This window comes from Poecilia reticulata, linkage group LG8, assembly GCF_000633615.1.
Source record: "Poecilia reticulata strain Guanapo linkage group LG8, Guppy_female_1.0+MT, whole genome shotgun sequence".
In the NCBI taxonomy this organism is placed as follows: Eukaryota; Metazoa; Chordata; class Actinopteri; order Cyprinodontiformes; family Poeciliidae; genus Poecilia; species Poecilia reticulata.
In genome coordinates this window covers 10,939,200-10,959,746 of record NC_024338.1, presented here as the reverse complement: position 1 = coordinate 10,959,746, position 20,547 = coordinate 10,939,200, and the positions used below count along the sequence as shown (strand labels likewise).

Below are 20,547 nucleotides of genomic sequence, written 5' to 3'. Positions count from 1 at the left end.
GCGAGAATGAGCCATTCCAGTAGCAGGACTATGCTTCACAGAGGATAAAGCCGTTTCTAGGGGTCGTCTGACCAGCTGCCTGCAGCCTCTAAAACCAATGAGAAATTTGGCTTTCTTCAGTTTGTAGCAGATCAGCATGTTTTTCCCCCCTTTTCTTTTTGTTATTAAAAAGACAGACAGAGCGCTCTACTAGTGGTTTTACACATTTAACTGTGTTAGGCTTAACCAAATATATGCTCAGCATTGTCTGGAATGAGCCATTTTGAGACAAAAAAAAAACAACTATCTGTTTAATGCCTGTTTTGGAACAGAATGAATGTCAGATTGAACTTTAATTATGGCCATAGAAGTCATGACAGCTGGGTTTGTGGTCTATTTACTAGTCACTCCTGAATTCAAATATTTTCAGAAATAATTGGAATTAATCACAACATAACCAGAATGCTGAAATTAGTGAAAGTGGAAAGAAATGCACCTTTTCCAAAATTAAAACCATCCTGGCTGCCTGCTGAGGATTTTTACCTTGCTGAAAATCAGTTTGGTCTTGAGTTCGTAGGATAGCCTAAGTTGTACGTTTACATATGATACATTTTACTAAAACATAGAAGTTTGCATCACTGTTGCTAGATAAAACCCACAAATTGAAGCAAAAAAAAAATCTCACAACCCTTTTAAATCCATTAGTTGGAAGAAGAAAGATTCAGCAAACTTAAACACTTGTTGAAATTGACCAAATGTTCATTTCAATTGTAAAATACTTTATAAATCCAGAAGTGAAATTAAATGTTGCAGCCCCCGTTATCAAAGGTTCCTCAAGGATGGTGATGGCAGTGGGCAAATTGACCTCCTGTAGCAGTCGGTGTTGCAGCGGCCCTGGTGAAGTCTCCGACTGGAAACACGCCATTTTATTGAAAGATGCCCAAAGTTGTCCATTATGCTCATTCATTTCTTGAACCATTCTTCTTCACCTCCAGAACTGAACCACCCGTCTTCATCAGCTTCTTCACCTTTAAGTAATTGGGTCTGCTACTGCTGGTAGTGCTAGTAGCAGACGGGTGCAGCTTGGCRTACCGCCACATTTGTATTTTTTTCCTGTCTTACCCAGCATATTTCAAAAATCTATCAAATATAGAATTCATCACAAAGAAAAAAAAACCCTCCCAAAGAAAAAAAAAAAAAAAAAACAAGACGAGATTTTACCTTTTAATTTAACATGACAACATGTACATTAAAAGCAAGGCGAAATTTAAACAAATCTTTAATGATGAAGAGCTTCAAATGAGAATTAAAACGGAAATATTTTACATTTATGGGACAAGAGCAATAGCCATGAGCTCAAAGTGGAGGAGGAAAGAAACACTCCCTGCCAAGGATCTCTTACATTGTACATACGCTTTTAATTGAGGTTGTTTTTTTTTTTTAAAAAGAGAGGTCAGGAGAAGTTGAACCTGACAAAATGAGTACAAACCACGAGCACTGTTTTTATTCAATTTCCACTAAATGCCAAGAAACATAGGACGTGTAAAGATTTTCAACAAAACAAAACAAAAAAAGCCCATTAAGAACTTTTTCTACACTTTCCACGTGATATCTGGCTGTCATCTATTACCAGTGAATCAGATGAATGTGAGATGAACCACAACTGCCTTTTATATCCAGCCAATTAAACAAAACAAAACGAAAATCAAAGTATTAACCCTCTCTCCTCATTGAGATATATCATTTCATGGTTATTTATTAAATAACCCCCTACACATCTGTGGTTCACCTTGTTTGTAAGCAGCGAAGTCAGGTTCAGGGTAAAGGTGGGCGTGCTCTTCAGTTTCTTCCTCCTCAAGACATTCCAGCTTCCCCTGCAGAGCAAAACGGCCACAACAAACAACGTTAGCAAGGGTCCCACGACATGGGTTTGTAGCAAAGACAACCAGCTACGCAGGCAAATGTTTATCTGCTGCTCAAATATGGTTTTTTTTGTTTGGTGGGGGGGGGAAACAAAAACAAAAAGAAAAAACGATGGTCCCATTAACAGACTGTAAACCAAATAACAGTTTAGATTTCTAGCATAAACACTGCAGGTTTTGAATACATCTGGTATATTTCACCTGCTTTACATCTATAAAAACRTAGCATTATTTTAAAGACAAACCTATATGATATTCCTTTCGCCACAGTGGAAATATGCCRGACATGTTGGAGAAATTGAGCATAATAATACTGTGGACACGTCTGTGGCAATTTCAGCCAATGGCAAAAGGACATGAAGGTCGTCTCAGATTATTCATTCAAATAACTCTTCTTCCCCCAACATGTTACCAAATACAGCAGCAAATCAGACAATTAAAAATATACACACGATGGATACATGTTCTAAAAGAAGTAGCTAGTTGTTCTTTTTTTTTTTTTTTAGACAGGCAACAGCATTCAGAAATGGATGTGGGTAGAGAAAGGAGTACCTGGGGTGAGTACCTGCACAGTTTGACAGTCAGAGTATCCAAGATTTTTAATTTGCCCTTTTTCTCATGTGGGTCTCGCTCACAACACCAACGCTGTGTGAGGTATAGAAGTCAGCTGCAATTCATCCGATAAACCCTACACCTCCAGTTAGTGTTGTTAAGACCCCCCCTCAGGTGCTATAAACCCCCCGTAACCCCCCGAAATAAAATAAATAAAAACAACACAGTGCATGGCATTATCAGGCACAGTAAGCTGGAAAATGGCCAAACTCCCAAAGGTAAAATCTGAACATGTAGAAAACACAGCCACTTAATTTCCTCCCTGAATGGACAAAACAGCAATTACTACGTTTTCCTGTTTCAGAGTAAGAAAATTTTTTTTAATGAAAAGTAATAAAGGTAAAAACATGTATATACAGCTAGAGAAATTTGACTGGATCTGTCATTTCTTCCACAGAGTGAAATTAAACATCTGCAAGGATCAAAAACTGATACAAAACGAGGGGTACCTCTGGGCATGTTTGCTCAGGGCTACACTGGCCTTTCCCTCTGGGCTTTGTGTGAATGTTTTCTACTTTCTTCTCATTCATCGGGCCTAGTCCTTCATCTTCAGTGCATACTTACGATGCACTAATCAAAAACAGGATAAAGATATTTGCATATAGTACATACGACAAAAAAAAGAAAAAAATCATAGGCATTGAACTGAACATAAACAGCGTGGGAAACGGAAGGGGCAGACAGGGAGGGGTGGGAGGGAGGTAGGAGGGCTGAAGGAAAGGGGAGAGAGTGTGAGAGGGAAGGTCGAGAGCCAGGGGGAGTGAAGAGGAGGACGCACTTACCTGAGCCTGATCTGAGGTCCTATCAGATCAGTTTTAATTGGACTGAGTGTCACCTTCAGATTGGAGGAGCTCTTGCTGGCCGTTAAGCAGAGGGGAGGAGGAGGCGGCAGCCTCGGTCCGCATCGGTTCCGGCTCCAACGAAGCCTTAACGGTGGCCGCGTCGCTTTCTTTCTTAGAGCTGCTCTTCTCCTCTGTCGCCTTACGGTCTGACAAAACGGTACAGGTATTCAGCGGTTGACCAATTATTACAGTCTGAAAATAACTCGCAAAACAAAGTAGAACATAACGTACAAGTAGAAGTGAAAATATATATACATTTTTTTTCACAAATGTAAACCTGAAAAGTAGTATTTTTATTACTACTGGGCTCAAGTCTCTACCAGCATTCTATCACTTCCATACGTTTAATTATTCTTCTGGGGGAATTAGTTMAAGCTCAGACTCCAATCAGAGGTTTCTGATCTTTACAGATGTTCAATTGCATGATGGGTTAAAATTTATCGTTTTTCTCTTTCTASCAAGAACTGGATGACAAAAATCTTCAGTCTGATGCTTTTCGAGCTGAGGAAAACGGGTTCCTACCTTTTTCTTTTGATGACCGCTCTTTGTCTTTGTCCCTTCCTTTRTCTCTGTTTCTTTCTCTATCCTTGTCCTTGTCCCTTTCTCTGTCTCTGTCCTTGCTGCGGCTCCGGCTGCGATGSCGGTGGGACTTGCGCTCAGAGCTACGCGACCTCCTCTTGTCGCGGCTGCGGGAGCGACGTTTTCTGTCGGATCGCTCGCGACTGCGCCTCCTCTCTCTGTCACGACTCCTGAAGAAAGAAGGAGAACGAGTTGAAGAAAAATAGATGTTCTTTACATATACGCACACTCAATTTGGAGCGAGACATATCGAAGCACGTAATGTAAGCAAGTCTTCCTATAATGTTCTTGCTTTGAGATGGCAAACACTAACTGATTTTGTCATACCAGTTTTCAGATTTTCTGTAAATTCTAATTTTATTATAGTTTAAAGCAGGGGTCCCCAAACTTTTTCCTGTGAGGGCCACATGACTTTTTCCTTCTCTGGTGGGGGGCAGGAGTCAGTTTGTAACAGAAAAAGTGTGACGATTGCAGGAAAAATATATTGTTTTCCAGAAAGCACAATCAAATAACCCTCTCTGGGTTCTTCACAGAAAAAATCCCAAAATTTGAGTCATAACAGGTCAATTGAATATCACATTTATTACGGTTGAAAAAGAAAAAGTTGCCAAGATTAGATTTAACTGAACTGATTACGGTAGTTTCCAAACGGTAACTGTAACAGTAAAAATTCTGATCCTTCGTGTCTGTTACTAGCATGTGCTAAATCAGTGGTCCACCTTTTTATTACCGCGGACCGGTCAAGACTTGGACATTTTGTTGCGGCCCGGGAGAGGGGGAGGGAGGTGAACAGTCAGATAAGACTGTTCACCCCCCTCCCATGCACCCCCCTGCATGTTGGTGTTCTCACTAAATCCTGAATATATCCAATTTGGGTTGTCTTCGAGTTTTTTATCGCAACCTGTGGGGTTTTTCCTGTCTGGGAACGAGAATACGACCTGCTGAATGTGACAAGTAGCCAATCAGAAAGCGCGGTGACGTAAGAACAGAGGGGAATCCCAAACAGCTGACGTGTCGCGCAACTGTGAGTCCGGTGGATATCGGAGATGATATGTGGAAATGTTTGTTATTAAATCTAAAAGTCATTATTATGTTTATTCAGTTAAAAATGTTAACTGTGAAAAAACAGTCACCTCCAAATCATAGCGCAGCAAATAGAGCGGCTGCTCCCGTCGTCTTTTATCCACCGCCTTTTCTTTTTATTATGTCTTTTATCTCTTAAAATGAGTCCACAAACTATCACTATTGCTTCTACATAGTCATCCGTGTTTGGTTATTCTAAATTCCAGCTATGTTGGGGGTTTTACTGGATTATCCTCTGGAATCGGGATGTTCGTGACTGAAATCGGTTCGTGCCGTGTGGCTGAACACGAACCGATCGAACCTGTTGGACTTTTATCAGCTCTGTGGTCCCAGAGGTTTGGAGAATCGGCAGACAATTCTTAAATCTTGCCATCTAAACCAGACTTAAGACTCAAAAGCTCTACTCATCTCCTCTTGACTGCAGCCCAAACGCTCTGACTCTGGTCGCTATGGTAATGTTTATATATCCCTTCAAAATAATATACAGATGCGCCACAAAAACGAACATTTTACTTTCGTGAAAATTTTAACTCACAATACTGACTAACGGAGCCCTGAGCTTGTTTCTCTGCAACGAGACGGTTCCATCTGGGAGTGATGRGAGACAATAACACCCGAAGTRTTGCTTATATCCACAGYCTGCTYGGTCTCTACGTGGCGAAGCAGCTTGAAGCTTCATTGCCTCATTAGCAGCCGGTCGCCGCATGTTACGCAGAGCGGGCTTGTAATGTGGGACTCACCTATCGGTCTGGGATAAATCCATTCTCCCGTCTCTTCTCTGGGCCTTTTCCCCTTTGCAAAGAAACTTTCCAAAGACATCTGATCTGTTTCCTACTCATTTTGCTGCTTGTGGGCTCAATGTTGGCGCGCAAGTAACCAGATTTCCAATTATTCACTTCCTGCTAAAGAGCCCCCTGGTGGTTGAAGAAAAATCTACATATAGTCCCGAAAATACGATATATGAAAACAAATCTAAATGCTCTCTGGTATTGTTCAGGGGACCAGACCAAATGTGGAGGCGAACCGATTTCAGCCGTAGTTTGGGGACCCCTGGTTTAAAGTCTGTTGTTGGGGACGTGGGGGGAAACAGTCAAAAGTATTGTTCTAAAATCCTTTTCATGTTGTTAAATATATTTTTATAAGAGTGAAATAATTCATCCAACTGAAAATTTTAATCCCATTTCATAGCTGATTGTAGATATAGAGGAGAAGAAGAAGAAAAAAAAAAGCATAATAATCAACCATACCTGCTGCGCTTGCGTTCCCTGTCCCGGTCTCGGCTTCTAGACCTCCGGCGGTCGCGGGATCTGCTTCGCCTCTTGTCCGACGTTCGGCTGGAGTGGCGGCTGTTGGAGTGRCTTCGCCTCGCCCGTCTGTCGCGGTCCCGCTCTCGCTCCCGTTCCCTGTCTCGCTCCCTCTCGCGCTCCCGCTCTCTCTCTTTCTCCCGYTCCTTCTCCTTTTCCCGCTCCTTCTCCTTCTCCTTCTCTTCCTCCTCTTTGCGCTTCTTCTCCCGCTCCTCCCTCTCACGCTCTCGCTCTTCTCTGTCCCGTTTGACAGTGGGGCTCTCGCCTGGAGGCTCCTCAGAGCGACGTCGGAGTTTTTCCTGAGGACACAAATTCCCAATTGGGTGAAAAGTCGAAACCAAAAGCATCCAAATTATTTGTCTTAAGACGTGCCATGCTCAGCTGAGGCATTTCATAATGTTACCTTAAGCTCCTCTACAGTAGACTTTATCTTAGCGTAGCCCATGTGTTGTTTGCCCATTAAGTGATCATCCACCCGGGACTGTGCGTCACCCACAATGAGGAAGGCCCCACACACCTCACACACCTCCATCTGTTTCTCCTGAGCAGCAAAGCTCTCAATAGTCTTGGGGGGGAGAGCAAAATATTAGTTTCACCCCATAATTAATAAAAACATAATTCGTTTTGGATTGATGTATTTCAGCACATCGTAGGATAAACTCTTGTTTGAAAACAAACRGTGTTACACAAGCAACACCTACTATCTTGAGCTGCACCGGTAGGCCGATTAGCCGGCGTTAGCTGACTCACCGAGGGGGTGGAGCTCAGCATCTCCCTCTCCTCCTTCAGCTGCTCCACCAGCTTCATCATTCCCTGAGCCTCCTCCACGCGGCCCTCCGACCCMAGTTCCTCAATCTGAGGAAGAGAAAACCATGATGCAATTTATTAGCAGAGAAAAGGGGAAATCTTGGTAATTCAATTTTAACAACAAATTAGTTGCAAACCTGTAAAACCAGGTCTTCTATCTTCTCTGTCAGAACTTTAACTTTCTCTTCATTCTTTCCAGATGGACCCGGGCCCTGAGGGAATAAAACCGCAATATCTCACGCAAACAGTGCATTTGTTTTTCTGTGGGGTTTTTTTCTTCTTTTTTTTCCCACAATASGTAAAACTGGATATTTGTGCAAAAAAATAAAAAATAAAAATTTATGATAAAATTACAAACCCCTGCATTTTGCTGAGCTTGGGAGAGCGCAAGCCGAGCATGTCCTCTACGAATCCGTCGCTCCACTTCCGCCAGGAGAGACTGCAGATACCGCAGGAATTCTCGCTCGTAGCCTTCTTTCATAAACCGAGAGCTTTTCTCGTATCTGTGGCAAGAAAGAAATTTATCAGGTCAAGACATCCAACTGGAAAAAATAAATAAAATAAAAAAAATTWAATAAAATCTTAAGCAGAACTTACAGTTTCCTTAGATTTTCATCATGGATTTTCTCACAAGGACCTAGAACAAAATAGAAATGCCTCATTACACTACAATATTACGGTATTAAATTATTATTATYATTTCTTTAGGTCCTTACCCAAGTCAGAGCGTGTGTTTGTGAACAGCTCCGCTGGGCAGAAGCCACACAGATAGTATCGACAAACCTTAAGAGAAAAACAGAAATAAAACACTTTTTCCCCCCTCAAGTTTATATTCTAAGAACTATTTATGAAGAATTGTAAAACTCTGAAAATCGAGGTTTTCATTCATTCAAGTCTAAAACTATTTCAGACATCTCTTAAGCATAATCAGTACAAGCACACGGAAGGAGACGTGCACACTTTTGACTTGTGCAATTCAATACAYAAACAAAAATAAAGTTAACTTTACTCCAAATCAATTCAGATGTCAGCGTTTTTGCATCAAATGTCACCAACAATAATACAATATTTTCCTCTGAAYAAATTAAAGAAAATAAGAATCAGCAGATTCTCTAGGTCAGAATAGGAACTAATCTGCATCTTCCCTTTTTGCTCCAACTGCTTGATTATGCTAAAACCTGCGCCACTGCCTTAAAAAACAAACTTTATTTGGCTTCTTTAAAATACAAAATGTATAAAATGATTTGTTATCCATTTTTAATTAAAGTGATGCAATACTAATGTGCCTAATTTAGCTGAAGAGTATATTTATTATTTTCAAATAAACTAAGTCTATAATTTAGAGATGTGAAATGTCCATGTAGCAAAAACAAATTAGAATAAAAAAATATGCAATACATATATTGTTTTTATTTCCTGGCATAACAATCTCAGTCACCGATTTTTTTTATATATATATATAAAATATATTCTACAGTAACTAATTTGGTTCTTTGAACAAAACACCATAACAAGCCAATTCATTTTAACATCTGAAGACCTAAACACGTTTTTGCTTGAGGTTTTACAGCAACATGCCAAGCATTTTCTGAGACTTGGATAACAACTTCTCACTGGTTTCAGTGTAAAACGAGGGAAACAAACTACCAACAAACTTTAGCGCTAGCTCTCATTTTAAACGCACACGTGATCTTAACACTTAGAAATTTCTTTCAAGACATAAGACTAAGTTACTCATTCGAAGAGCACATATATGAAAAAAGTGTCCAATCTGAGAAAAACGTGATTATGACACATTTAAAAGCATCTCTCGGGTATCTTGAGGCGTTAAAAACCTTGTTTTAACGAGAGCGTTGCCATCCTTCATTGTGATCCACTGGCCTAGCCTAGCTTAACCGTTAGCAATTTCACGTTAATACCGCTAACATGCGGTATATACCGCAGTGTCCCCTAAGACTTAATTAGAAAAAAACGTTTTAAATTAAACTTAAAGCGAAAATCCCAGATGAAGAACCCAGTCGAGTCCCAAACTACATAAGACATGATGTTAGACATCACGCATTGCCTAAAAAATGTTAGCTCATCACATTTTCGAAGCTAAGGTTAGCTACATGCTAACTTACGCTCTCGTCATCCCATCGCACGTTGGAGCGCTTCTCATCAGGGGCCAAGTTTCTGTCTCTGCCCATTAACTCATCGAGTAACTGGGCTGCAGACAGCATTTTGATAGAACTGCGGTGCCTTCTCCCGGAGTACCGCTGTGTATCCCGAGGAGCCTATTTAAACCAAATGCAACGCTAAGTAGTTCTAACCAAAATGGCAGACGCTGTAGCAGCAACAACGCCCGCTCACSGCTCGTCTACGAAAAGGTCAGTCTGAACCGGATGCAAAAACTGCTGCAGAGTTCAGTAAAGTCCCACGCATGGTCCTACTGTTGTGAGCAAATGTCTTATAAACTGTGCAATGAATTTTTTTATTTATTTATTTATTTTTTTGCATCTTACAGATTTCTTCGTCTATTATTATTGTTGCTTTTATACTTAATGTTTCAGAGCATATAAAACCATGACAAGAGTACACACAAAATGTAATTTTGAAACTTCAAGACCAGTTAGAGAACGCAGTTTACAACATGAATGGAACTGACATAATCTGATTACTGTCTGATCTGTAGAATCAATCAAGAGATCATAAAAACCTTTCTGAAAACATAAAATAGGCTAAAATATATCAAAAAGCAGCATCATGTTGGCAAACAAAACTGCGAAAGAGATGAGGAAAAAAATTCAATGACATATCAGACTCTAAAATGTTACAGGGCTTTGGAATCTACAAACATTTCAATTCAATGACTCGTTTAGAACTTGTTCATGTTAGGACAAATACGAAAAGACTTTAAATTTTTTTTTAAATGACCTTGTCAAAGTTCAGACTAAAATCTGAATGAATTGCTGTGGCATGACTTTGGGTCAGTTTCGCCTTAAAATAAGGGTTTRGTTTGTAAAGTAAATGATCAAACTATACCCTTCTTTATCTATTCTATATCAACATTATGACTGRTTAGTTTGACTATTTGGTAGTTAGTATTTACTCTTTAGTGCACCTTCAAAAAGRTTAGCATTTTTTACATTTCATATTGCCTCTACTAAGTTTATCATCACAATACATAGCCTACATTTTTAAGTTTGTGCCCTGGAAAATTGATAGTAATTGATTGACTGCCAGTCACACTTTATTGATCCCATAGAAAACTATGTTGTTGTAAATAATGCAAGGCTTTGCAGAATGATTCTAGATCCTGATGGATAGGAATTATCGTCTCTTACTGTTTCTAATTATCAAAGAACAACAACAACAACAAAAACTGATTATGTTATGTCAGATCTAGGATAGCGGCTGCGCTGGCATGTGGATATTTATTTCCCTCTAGTGGTCACATTTTGGAGATGCAACAGTCATTTACCTATATTAGATTGTAATAAACATGACAATAACTCGTAATGTTTATTTACACGTGTTTTATTAGTGTGAATGCTGTAGGCATTCATTTAAAAATAATTTACAGTTTTTATATATAAATAATGCATTAAAAGGATGCCTATACATGTGTAGTTTTAATAGGCTAATTTAACTCGTTTTGTTTTTTTAAAGATCGGATTTATTTGTTAAGCAGACAAAGTTGTGAAAMATAGCAMTAAAGATTAATACAACAMCRGTATATTGAGCTAAAATATGAGAAAGTGGAACCAACTACCTGGGTGCATAATGTTGTCACATCCTAACCCCTCCGACTCGACGAACAGGCGGTGGTGTTTGAGACTGACAGGACACCGACACTACTGTCTGAATGACCCGGGCAGGGTATAGTCATTGGTAGTATGACATGAACTAACAGCATATTTGAATGTTGAGTGTTTAACTCCAGTCTGGGGATTTGAAGAACTCTTCAAAACGAAGTTACGTTAGCCGAAGCTATTTGTTGTCACAAGCTAGCATCCCCTGTCAAGCTAGCCATTAGTAGGTAAGGTTAGCCGGTTAGCTGACCAGTCTCTCAGCGCGACCTGTGTGGACATTACTAGCGAACACAGTGTAAGACCATATTATTGGCGAGCCACTTTTGCCGTCCTATGGTCTCACTCCGCTAGCTGCTTGTGCCAAAATGTCCACGACTTCGTTGGATAAAGAATTACAGGAGCGACTGAGAGAAGCGTCTGCCATCGGGGATATCGACGAAGTGCGGTCGCTGGTGGAGAGCGGGGTGAATGTTAATTCACAGAACGAGATCAACGGGTGGTAAGTGTTTCTAGTAAATTGCCACAGTTTGTGACTGACTTTTGTTGTGTTTAGCTTCACCAATTGAAACCCTCGTAGGAGTCACTGAGCCAAGTGCGTCGTTGTAGGGATAAAAATGGTCAGTGTTATCCTATTAGGCGACACTAAGCCTGTTAACCAGTCAGCCTTGCCCCTTTTGCTTCTCCGAGCCGTAGAGCTCCTTTATCACTCTGCATGCCAGTGTTGCTTTCATAAGGATGCATGACTTCAAATATATTATTTTCTACAGTAAAACTATCAAACCCCATAGGGAGTCAGTCCTTCAGGGCTGGTGTCATTTACGTTTTCTCTCTGGTTCAACCCACCTGTATCAAAAAAATGGCTCATTAGCAGGCCTCTGCAGAACTTTGACATGTTGAGATTGAGTTAAAAGAGAGCTGCATGTTAAACTGGACACCCATTCCATAAAGACTCTGACCGTAGCTGGATCGAATATGCTAACAGGTGCATTTCAGTAAATCATCTAAAAAAAAAAAATTTCAGCAATTAAAAGGAAAAATGTTCAAATGTAATAGATTACAGATAATAGAAACGTAGAAGTTACTTTCTCATATAATCAGACAATTACATAAGCAGTGTTCTCAGTAACTTTTTAGTTACTCTGCCAAGCTGGCACAAGTGGGAGTGTCTCAGGGAGGACATTTTTGAAACATGTTGGACAATGTTCTCATGTACTGCAGATTTGTATCTATTTAACAGTGGGTATTGTGGTGACCTCTGACACTTGCATAATTCACACTGTACCTTAATCAGGGTAGAGTAAAATGTAATTGCTACAATAAATTACAGCTCTTTAGTCCTGATAAGACTTGTGTGTGTGTGTGTGTGTGTGTGTGTGTGTGTGTGTGTGTGTGTGTGTGTGTGTGTGTGTGTGTGTGTGTGTGTCTTGACGCAAGGGATGCCACAGCTGAAGCTCGTATCCTGGATACGTCTGTGTGTGGTGGTTCTTAAAACCCCTGCAGCAGTGCAAGTCTTGTAAATCTCCCCCTAAACCATCTAGCATCCCTGTTTGTGCACCTTTTCTACCACACTACTACCAACCATCTTCTTTAGGAGGAGTGAACCTTTGTGACAGCAGTCAATAGCCATGAATGTGGCCATAACATTAGCATTTCTTTATTAAGTTTTATTTATTTATTTTTTTTACTTGATCCTCTGAATTTTCCCAATTGTCTGAGAAGCTGGATTGCAGGTTTCCATTAACTGTAAACCATAATCATTAATTGTTTAAATATAAAACTATGTATCATTTATAAAATCATAACCTGTTAGGTGATATGCTCATTTATTGAGGCGCACCTGTTGATACTAAAATACATTAAGCAAACTCAGTTGCACACTTAAAGAATTAGATGTAGAGAATAAAATTAAGCAGTGTTTTTATTTGAAGGAAAATTAACAATATTTATCTTAGGTTTTTGTATAGCATAATGTTAAAAATACCTCGAGTTAATGAATTCTTTCCAGTTTGGAAAGAATGGTTGGCATTACAATGTGAGCTTTTTCTTTTTTCTTTTTTATTAAACGTGATACTTTTAGTTTCAGTTTAGAGATAGCTCGTCTACACTGCCCCATCTGGATATATTAGAATTTCAGGTTTCGTGGTCTAAAAGCAACATGTTTGTTTTTAAATGATAAATGTAGACATATTTTTCTTAGATTGTTTTCTTAGATCGCTGCAGAGCATGAATGGATGGAGTAAGCAGTTTTGCTTTTCGATTTCTTCCACCAGGACTTGCCTGCACTGGGCTTGCAAGAGGAACCATAAGCACATCGTGTCCTACTTACTCAGTTGTGGAGCGGACAAAGAAATCCTCACGGCTAAAGAGGAGCTCGCCTCTCAGCTTACATCTAAACCAGAGATCAAGAGACTCTTGGGAGGTTATATCTTTTTTTATGTTCTTCTTGCTCTTATCATGTTCCAATTTTGCTATGTTCAGTTACACCCCGTGTCATTATTTGAATAAATCTGTCTGCTTATTTATTAAAGTATCGTCTTTGTCATTATGCCAACCCTTTAATAAATAATGATTGTCTGTGCACTTTCACAGTTGAGGTGGAGGACATGCCTGAGGTGAAGGAGCCTGAGTTACCAATCATCCCAAATTACCTCTCCAACCCTCCCTTCATGTATTCCAAGATGGACAATAAGTCAGAGATCCTCCAAACCCAGCCCATCACACAGAACGGCTCTAGAGATTACACCGAAGACACGCAGAGCGATTCGGCCTCGCTGTCCTCCACCGACGAGCTCCAGAAACCCCAGAGCATGGTGTGCGACGGGCCCGCCCCTTCACCAAACCCCGTCGTCAATCACAGCCAACCTCCAGCCGCTGAATTCATTCCTGTGCCTGAGCAAAACGGCGTGTCGCCCAGCATGGTCTCGTCCCACAGCCACACTGTTGTGAACCACACAGTGCCTATTGACCTCTCAGTGGAGCCTCACCTGGTCAGCCATGCCGACTACCCTCACATGGTGGCCCACAACGGTACTGTGAGCTCGCCTCCGCTGGCCTCGCCACGCCCAAGCTTGACTGGCGGCGGCGGCGGCACACAGGTTCAGGCTCCTGTGGCTGGCGCGAACCCCACCATGAGCCGGCAGCAGTCTATTCCACAGCAGCTGAGCTACAACCAGGCCAACGGGCCCATGCCAGCGTTCCAACCTTTCTTTTTCACCAGTACCTTTCCTGTTAATGTACAAGGTGGGTTAAACTACTGCTCGTTTGTTTAGTCTTTATATGAACAAAATACTGAAGATCCCACATACAGCATCCAACTTGTTGAAGCAGAAAAGGCTCTTAGTGGGTGTAACATCACCTACTGTGACCTCTGACCCCTACCATAGAAACAAATATGCAGAGAAGTTTATCCGGTCCGACAAGGTCGCTTTGTTTTATTACATGACGATAATAAACCGGTGACTCAGTAATCCTGAGATCCCATTATGTCTGTTAAATAAGCCGTATTGTGCGCGTAATAAGGAGGTATCGCTCGCTCTTTTCTTTTAGAGTTGGTTCTGAAGGTTCGAATCCAGAACCCAAATGCACGGGAGAACGACTTCATCGAAGTAGAACTGGATCGTCAGGAGCTCACCTACCGTTCCCTCCTGAGAGTCTGCTGCCGCGAGCTGGACATCAGCGCTGAACATGTGGAGAAGATCCGCAAGCTGCCAAACACCATGTTAAGAAAGGTACAGCTGACAGAGACGTGTTGTGCTGCGGATCATGTCCTCATGCGTTACTATACATGTATTGTGAAAGACAAATTCCGTCTGCAAATCGAAGTGTATTGAAATTAGGGCTGCAACTAACAATTATTTTAGCAATTGATTATTCTGTTGATTAATTGGGTAAATAAAAAATTCTGCTGATTTTTCATTTAATCATTTAAGACTTTTTTTATACAATATTAGAAATACATTAAAGGTTACAAATAATTTAATTCCAATTTTAAATAAGAAAATACGCATTTTATTGGCTGAAATGCATTAATAGCATTGTATTATTGAACGTTTAGTCGTTTGTAGCAAAGGATCCATCTATAGCTAAAAACATATTTCTAACATTGACATGTGAAAAGCTTAACCCTTTCTACTTGTTTTAGCATCAGTATGGTGTTAAGCTAATTTGTTGATTAATTTCTGGATAATAATTGGCTAGCAAAAAGGTTTTTAATAGGACTTCAAAAAAATGTAACCAGGTGAATCTAAAATTATACCACCGGAGTTCTGGGTAGAACATTTTTATCAGGTTTTTTTTATTTTTTTATTTAATTATCTTAAATGCAATTTTTTTGTACAATTTAAGACTCTGAATGTGTTGTTCTTTTATCAAGTGGGAAATTTATTTTGAGTCTTTTTACTCCAGGTAGCCATTAACGGATTACTAAATTGGTTGAAAATTATTTCAATAATCGATTCACCACGGTTAATTGTTTTAGCCCTAATTGAAATTATGTGATTTAAAAAGTCAATCGTTTCAAAGTCAAACATTGCTTGATAAAGGTAGTATTTTTGAATCCAATTGTAAAAGACAGAGTCACAGCCAAACGTCCTAAAAGTCTATTACATTCGTAATATTGCCGCAGTAACTCAACCTTAATTTCAAAACTTTTTTTACTCTCCTGTAAACACCAATCAGCTTAAATTGTCCTAATCTACGTTTTTTTTTCCAAGGTTGGCAAACTGAGAAACTTGCACCAGCCTTTCTCAAGACAACATTGTCATTAATGAACTGGTGTTTTTATAAGGCAGCAATTTCTTTATTTCAACCTATTTGTCCTTCCTGTTCAGGACAAGGACGTGGCTCGGCTGCAGGACTTCCAGGAGCTGGAGGTTGTGCTGGAGAAAGCAGAAGGCCTGTCCCTGTTCTCTGGTACGGGGAGCCTGACAGACAGGCCCTGCTACAACATGAAGGCCTCTCGCCTCACTTACTGAAGCAAACCCAGACCCAGAGGTCTCCCTGACGACGGGCTTCTGTAGCTTCCCTCGAGCAACCTCAGATAGTCGCCCTGCCCGGCTCCTTTGTTCCAGCTTTGATGTTTGACCAATATTCCAGCTGGGATTTGTTTGTACAACTGTAGCTATTGTCCTCCTCCTGTCCTCTTCTGGGCCTGCTGTTGCTCCTGCTGCTGCTGCTTTAGTGTACCCGAATCAGTTCCAGGTGAAAGCTGATGCATGGTATCCTCGAATATGTGCAACGTATTTGACCCTCTCTTTTTCCTCTTTATCATGCCTTCCCACTGCACTTTGTGCCAAGGCGTAAGTGGGTCAACAGAGGGGGACGTTGGCTTGTCTTCCTGACGGGCTGGATTCTGCGATCGCCTTATAAGGACAAGTTTTTATTGTGGAGAACTAGCCAAGAGGACATCAGGAAGGATTAACATAAGACCATCATCAGACCACCATGCCGGATGAGCTGCAGCACAGTGGACCACACAGCAACTTTAGCTTCTGACAGAATGAGCTCCAGTTATATCCGATAGTCTTGGTTGTGCACACATGCTCTTTGCATAAACCATAGTGTCTTCTCACAGACAATATCTGTTATTAGCCAAATGAAAGCAAAGTTTATCTCACTTAATTAGGAATAGTACATTTACTGGCCTCAAATAAACATATATTTTCATCTGCATTCCCTCAGAGACGATTTAAAGAAAACTTATTTCCTGCTTTTGAAATAATTCAGCTGTACACTGTGGTGAAGGAATAACACAGGAGCTGTTTTTTTTTTTTTTTTTTTTTTTAACATAACACTACATTGCTGCTACTTGTTTATGTTCAGCAGCCAGAATCATACTTCAGTTTTCAGAGCAGAGCCACATCTTGCATTCTGGTGGCAAAGCAAATGTGTAAGAGGTTTCAACTTAAAATGTTTAAATCCTGCCTTGTGTTAGATATTTTTCAATTTCTGTCAATTTGTTTAGTGTCGATTTAGAATTGAGACCAAAAAAAAAAAAGAAAGAAACCTAACCAGCCAGCAAAGATGATAATGTCACTAACAAACCTATCACTGCTTTAGAGGAGAATGTAGCTTTGTTTTCATTTTTGTTTTCTCACAAATGCTAAAGGAAAACATACAGATTTTGTTTTCTCTTGGAACTCGGCCATGATATTCATTGCTCATGTTGAGGACTACGCATAACATCAATGTCTTTCACAAGGCTACAGTTCTGCTGTTCAAAGCCACTCTGGTCCTGTTTTTGAATCGTTATTTCAGAACTAACATTTGCCTTTGACACTTTTTCTAGCTTGACAATTTAAAAAGTTCACTTTGAATTTGACTTGAATATCTTGAACACTGAGAAAATACATATTTACTCTAAAGACATACACTTGTGTTAGCTAGCGGATTTGTTTACGCTGCCTATGTTAACATGTTACTGGGGCTCCTGTTTAAAGTTCAGCAAATGGACACTAAACATGTCTTACAATCAGCGTCTTACCTTGCGGTGAGAGTTTAATTCTCTGAATATACTTGAGCCTCTAACTCTTTGTTTTAATTTGGGTTTTAGGTAGTGTTTGTGTATATTTTTTACCAGTTAGGCCTGTTTCTGTTTGTTTGTTTCTGTCAAAAAAAAAATCTGCAGTTGTGCAGGAGTTCATCACCGAAAGACCCGAAATGCTTTTGTTGAAGTGCAATGTGAAGAAAGAGGAACGTGTTTCAGTAAGAAGAGCGGGACGACGTTAAGAGAAGTCACGCCACGCGCGAGAAGCTGGAGCTTGAAATAACAAAGCAGACATTGTGAACTGAAACAATGTATGCTAAGTGAAGTTTTATTTTGTTTTATTTTTTAAGAAAATTTGATTTTGTGAAAAGGGGATGCCTATGTTGTGCTTGTTGGTTGCACATTATTTCAAAAAAACAGAACACAGTTGGAATTAACCTATGCATCCAGAGTCTGATATTTTTATATACAGTAGGACCTGTATACATGTACAAATAATCTAATAAATAGGCACTGTTAAAATTGTGATTTTGTTCTGGAAACCTTTAACTGTTCTTTGATAAAGCATGGTAAACGAAACAATCTGTTTTCCTCATCCTTTATTTTAAGTGGACCGTATTTTATGGGGTTTTTTTTCTTGTTTTCCTTTTCATTCAGACAGAAGATTGACCATTTTTTTATTTGAGTATTTCCTGACAACATAACTTCAACAGCACTGCTGGGATTTTCAAAGTTGCCTTGCTCAATATGACAATAATCAAGCTCAGAATATTTTTAACAGTGTATCAACTATATAGATATTGATGATGATCTGCGTCAGTTTTCCAAACAAATGAGAAACTTCAATTAATAGCTAAACATTTAAATATAAAGAGATTTAGAATATTTTAGTGCAAAAATACTATTTGTGTTGTGTATTTTTTTAATCCACGAAGTGTCAAATTTAATCACACCAGTTTAAAAGAAAGCAACAAATTTACATTTCTATTCATGTTTTGCACTATTATTCTGTTAGCCCACCCGTTGTGTTTGAGTCTCAACCAGCTGAAATGACGCATTTATGAGATTTAGCCCAAGCAGTTGACTTAATATTTTAAGCCCTTTTGTTTCAGAGTAGGGTGATGCTTTGCGTCAGAGAGTTCATTTTTGTTACAGCAGAGTAATAATGCTAAACACACAACAATAACTGGGTTGGGAATGGACGCAACAGGCTAATGTTAAGCTACAGTGCTCATAATTATTTTAGAAGACCTGAGCACTTTAGAAGAGTTTGTTGAATTGCGCCACCTTCCAGCTGCAGGGTGCCCTGCATGTTCAGTCAGTTGTCACATGCATCTGCACAACAACCCACTGTTGTGTGACCCTGTAATGATCTTGCAGAACATGAGGTTTTGTTGTGTTCCCTGTCCGACTTAAAGAACACAAACAGCACCTACTTTACGGCCACATCATCACTGCTGTATCCGTGAAATGAAGACATCGGTGTTCACGCGGTGACCAGATGTCCAGGTGATGCAATCTGCAGAGGACAAATATTACAAAATCTACGCAGAGGGTCGCGAGGACTGCGCCTTCATACAAAGGACGAAGCTATGCATGGCCAGTCTTCTGGCCTTGCTGTGTTTCTGTTGGATGTCTAGGCTTGCAGCCGTGCTGTGGCTGGATGTGTCTCTTTTGAAATTAGACACTTTTAATTAAGCTTAAAATGGACATTTAGACATCCAGCACAGGGAGTAGAAGCAGTGGATCTACATGGTCAGGCAGCATTAGTCGCAAGTTCATTTCTCTGTCACTGAGTGTCATTCTCTAACAGATCAAAAAGTATTTCCCAAAAATACTTTTGGGAACAAGCAACAAATAAAATACATTATAGTTTGTGGTAAAAAAAAAAAAAAAAAAAAAGAGAAATCCTCTTTTCGCTCATTCCTCTTTACAAAACTGTACTAAACCCCGCATAGACTCAGCGTCTGAGCTACGATTGCTCACAGACACGGTGAAGGTCAAAGTCAAGGTCTAATTGCAGACAATACATGACTGAAGGCTGATRGAGCGGCCCCCACGAGGGGTCCCGCATGTAGCTTGATTCAATATGCTACATGCCCTGTAGCCTCAGTGTTGACAATGCTGGGAATGCAGGGTCTTGAGGGGTGAAGGTTAAGGGTGGGGGGCCTAACGGGAGAGGTGGGGGGAACAAGTGGGTGAGTAGACAGTGAAAACACAGCTTGACTGTGTTTGCACATTTGCAACCAATTGAACTTGTATATTTGTGAGCAGTTCCACTTTCCTATAACGGAATCCCTGTCACTAATGCATATCAGCAGCTAGATAAAGAGATTTTGGCCTCACGGCTGATGATCCTATATTTCCTTTTCATGTCCGTAGATGTCTCGCCTGTTTACATGTGAATTCCCTCACAGACAACAGAGACCAGACAGAGACGGCAGGGTTTGGCCTGAAGATCACCGGGCCTCATTAGAAGCAGCAGGGATCCAGCTTGGGAAGCATAATATCCATATCTCCAACCACACCCTGCATGCACACAGTAACAAGTGTTAAGGTTTAAAACATTACCATAGAGAGAGCTATCCATGGGAGAAATTCTCCATCCATTTACAAACTTCTGCTGTTGCAGTTTTACCAGACGCTTTGTCTGAGGTTTTAATATTTTTTTTTGCACACTGGAAATGTTTTGAGCACAAACAAACTGTTTAAGATCACAGGTCTTTAAACCTAAAGCAATTTATGTCTAACTTTATCCACGCCACTCCTGAACCTTCTGTCTTTCCGTCTGTTGTCTATCCCCGACCACAGGGACTCGTTATCCTTCAAGACTCTCCTGTAGAGCAGAATTCAAGTTTCAGTCACTCACAGCAGGTTTTACAGATGTATCAATCAACTTCCATAAAGTTCCTCTTTTGTCTTGTCAGATCATTTTCCAAATGTCTTGTTGACTATTAAAACTAGTGTTGGAAATGACGTTTTAGACTGACAATTGTCAATAACCTAATTCCTCATCTCATTGTTTTTAGATTAATTCTTGATTCATACAGGCCCAGCAGTAATTAAACAGTTTTTGTTTTTAATTATGTTGTGTGATTCCAGGGTGGCTTTGATAGCTTTTTATTTTTCAATTATATATAT

At 40.0% G+C, this 20,547-nt stretch overlaps 2 protein-coding genes across 4 annotated transcripts; one reads left to right on the top strand and one right to left on the bottom strand.

Moving 5' to 3' along the window:
* Positions 1-1,190: 1,190 nt before the first annotated feature.
* Positions 1,191-9,507, bottom strand: luc7l3 (LUC7-like 3 pre-mRNA splicing factor). 2 transcript variants are annotated; one of them, XM_008415786.2, is made up of 11 exons: positions 9,252-9,507; positions 7,845-7,911; positions 7,726-7,765; positions 7,487-7,631; positions 7,266-7,340; positions 7,072-7,176; positions 6,725-6,886; positions 6,265-6,620; positions 3,878-4,104; positions 3,296-3,501; positions 1,191-1,853 (listed from the first exon to the last, which is right to left on the bottom strand). In XM_008415786.2, exons 1-10 carry the CDS (start codon positions 9,348-9,350, stop codon positions 3,329-3,331), a joined length of 1,449 nt encoding a protein of 482 aa, XP_008414008.1. In that variant the 5' UTR covers positions 9,351-9,507; the 3' UTR covers positions 1,191-1,853; positions 3,296-3,328. The 2 variants fall into 2 exon arrangements, with proteins under 2 accessions (XP_008414008.1, XP_008414007.1); XM_008415785.2 differs by having other exon boundaries at positions 1,191-3,501.
* Positions 9,508-10,820: 1,313 nt separating this feature from the next.
* ankrd40 (ankyrin repeat domain 40) lies at positions 10,821-17,985 on the top strand. 2 transcript variants are annotated; one of them, XM_008415784.2, is made up of 6 exons: positions 10,821-11,421; positions 13,193-13,341; positions 13,512-14,162; positions 14,469-14,650; positions 15,752-15,833; positions 16,218-17,985. In XM_008415784.2, the coding sequence occupies exons 1-6, from the start codon at positions 11,288-11,290 to the stop codon at positions 16,259-16,261; spliced, it is 1,242 nt and encodes a 413-aa protein (XP_008414006.1). In that variant the 5' UTR covers positions 10,821-11,287; the 3' UTR covers positions 16,262-17,985. The 2 variants fall into 2 exon arrangements, with proteins under 2 accessions (XP_008414006.1, XP_008414005.1); XM_008415783.2 differs by having other exon boundaries at positions 10,832-11,421; positions 15,752-17,985.
* The last annotated feature ends 2,562 nt before the right edge of the window (positions 17,986-20,547 follow it).

Coding starts and splice junctions, on each gene's coding strand:
- ankrd40 (XM_008415783.2), top strand. CDS start 11,288: ATGTCCACGACTTCGTTGGATAAAGAATTACAGGAGCGACTGAGAGAA. Junction 11,422..13,192: donor CAGAACGAGATCAACGGGTG/GTAAGTGTTTCT, acceptor TTCTTCCACCAG/GACTTGCCTGCACTGGGCTT. Junction 14,163..14,468: donor CTTTCCTGTTAATGTACAAG/GTGGGTTAAACT, acceptor CTTTTCTTTTAG/AGTTGGTTCTGAAGGTTCGA.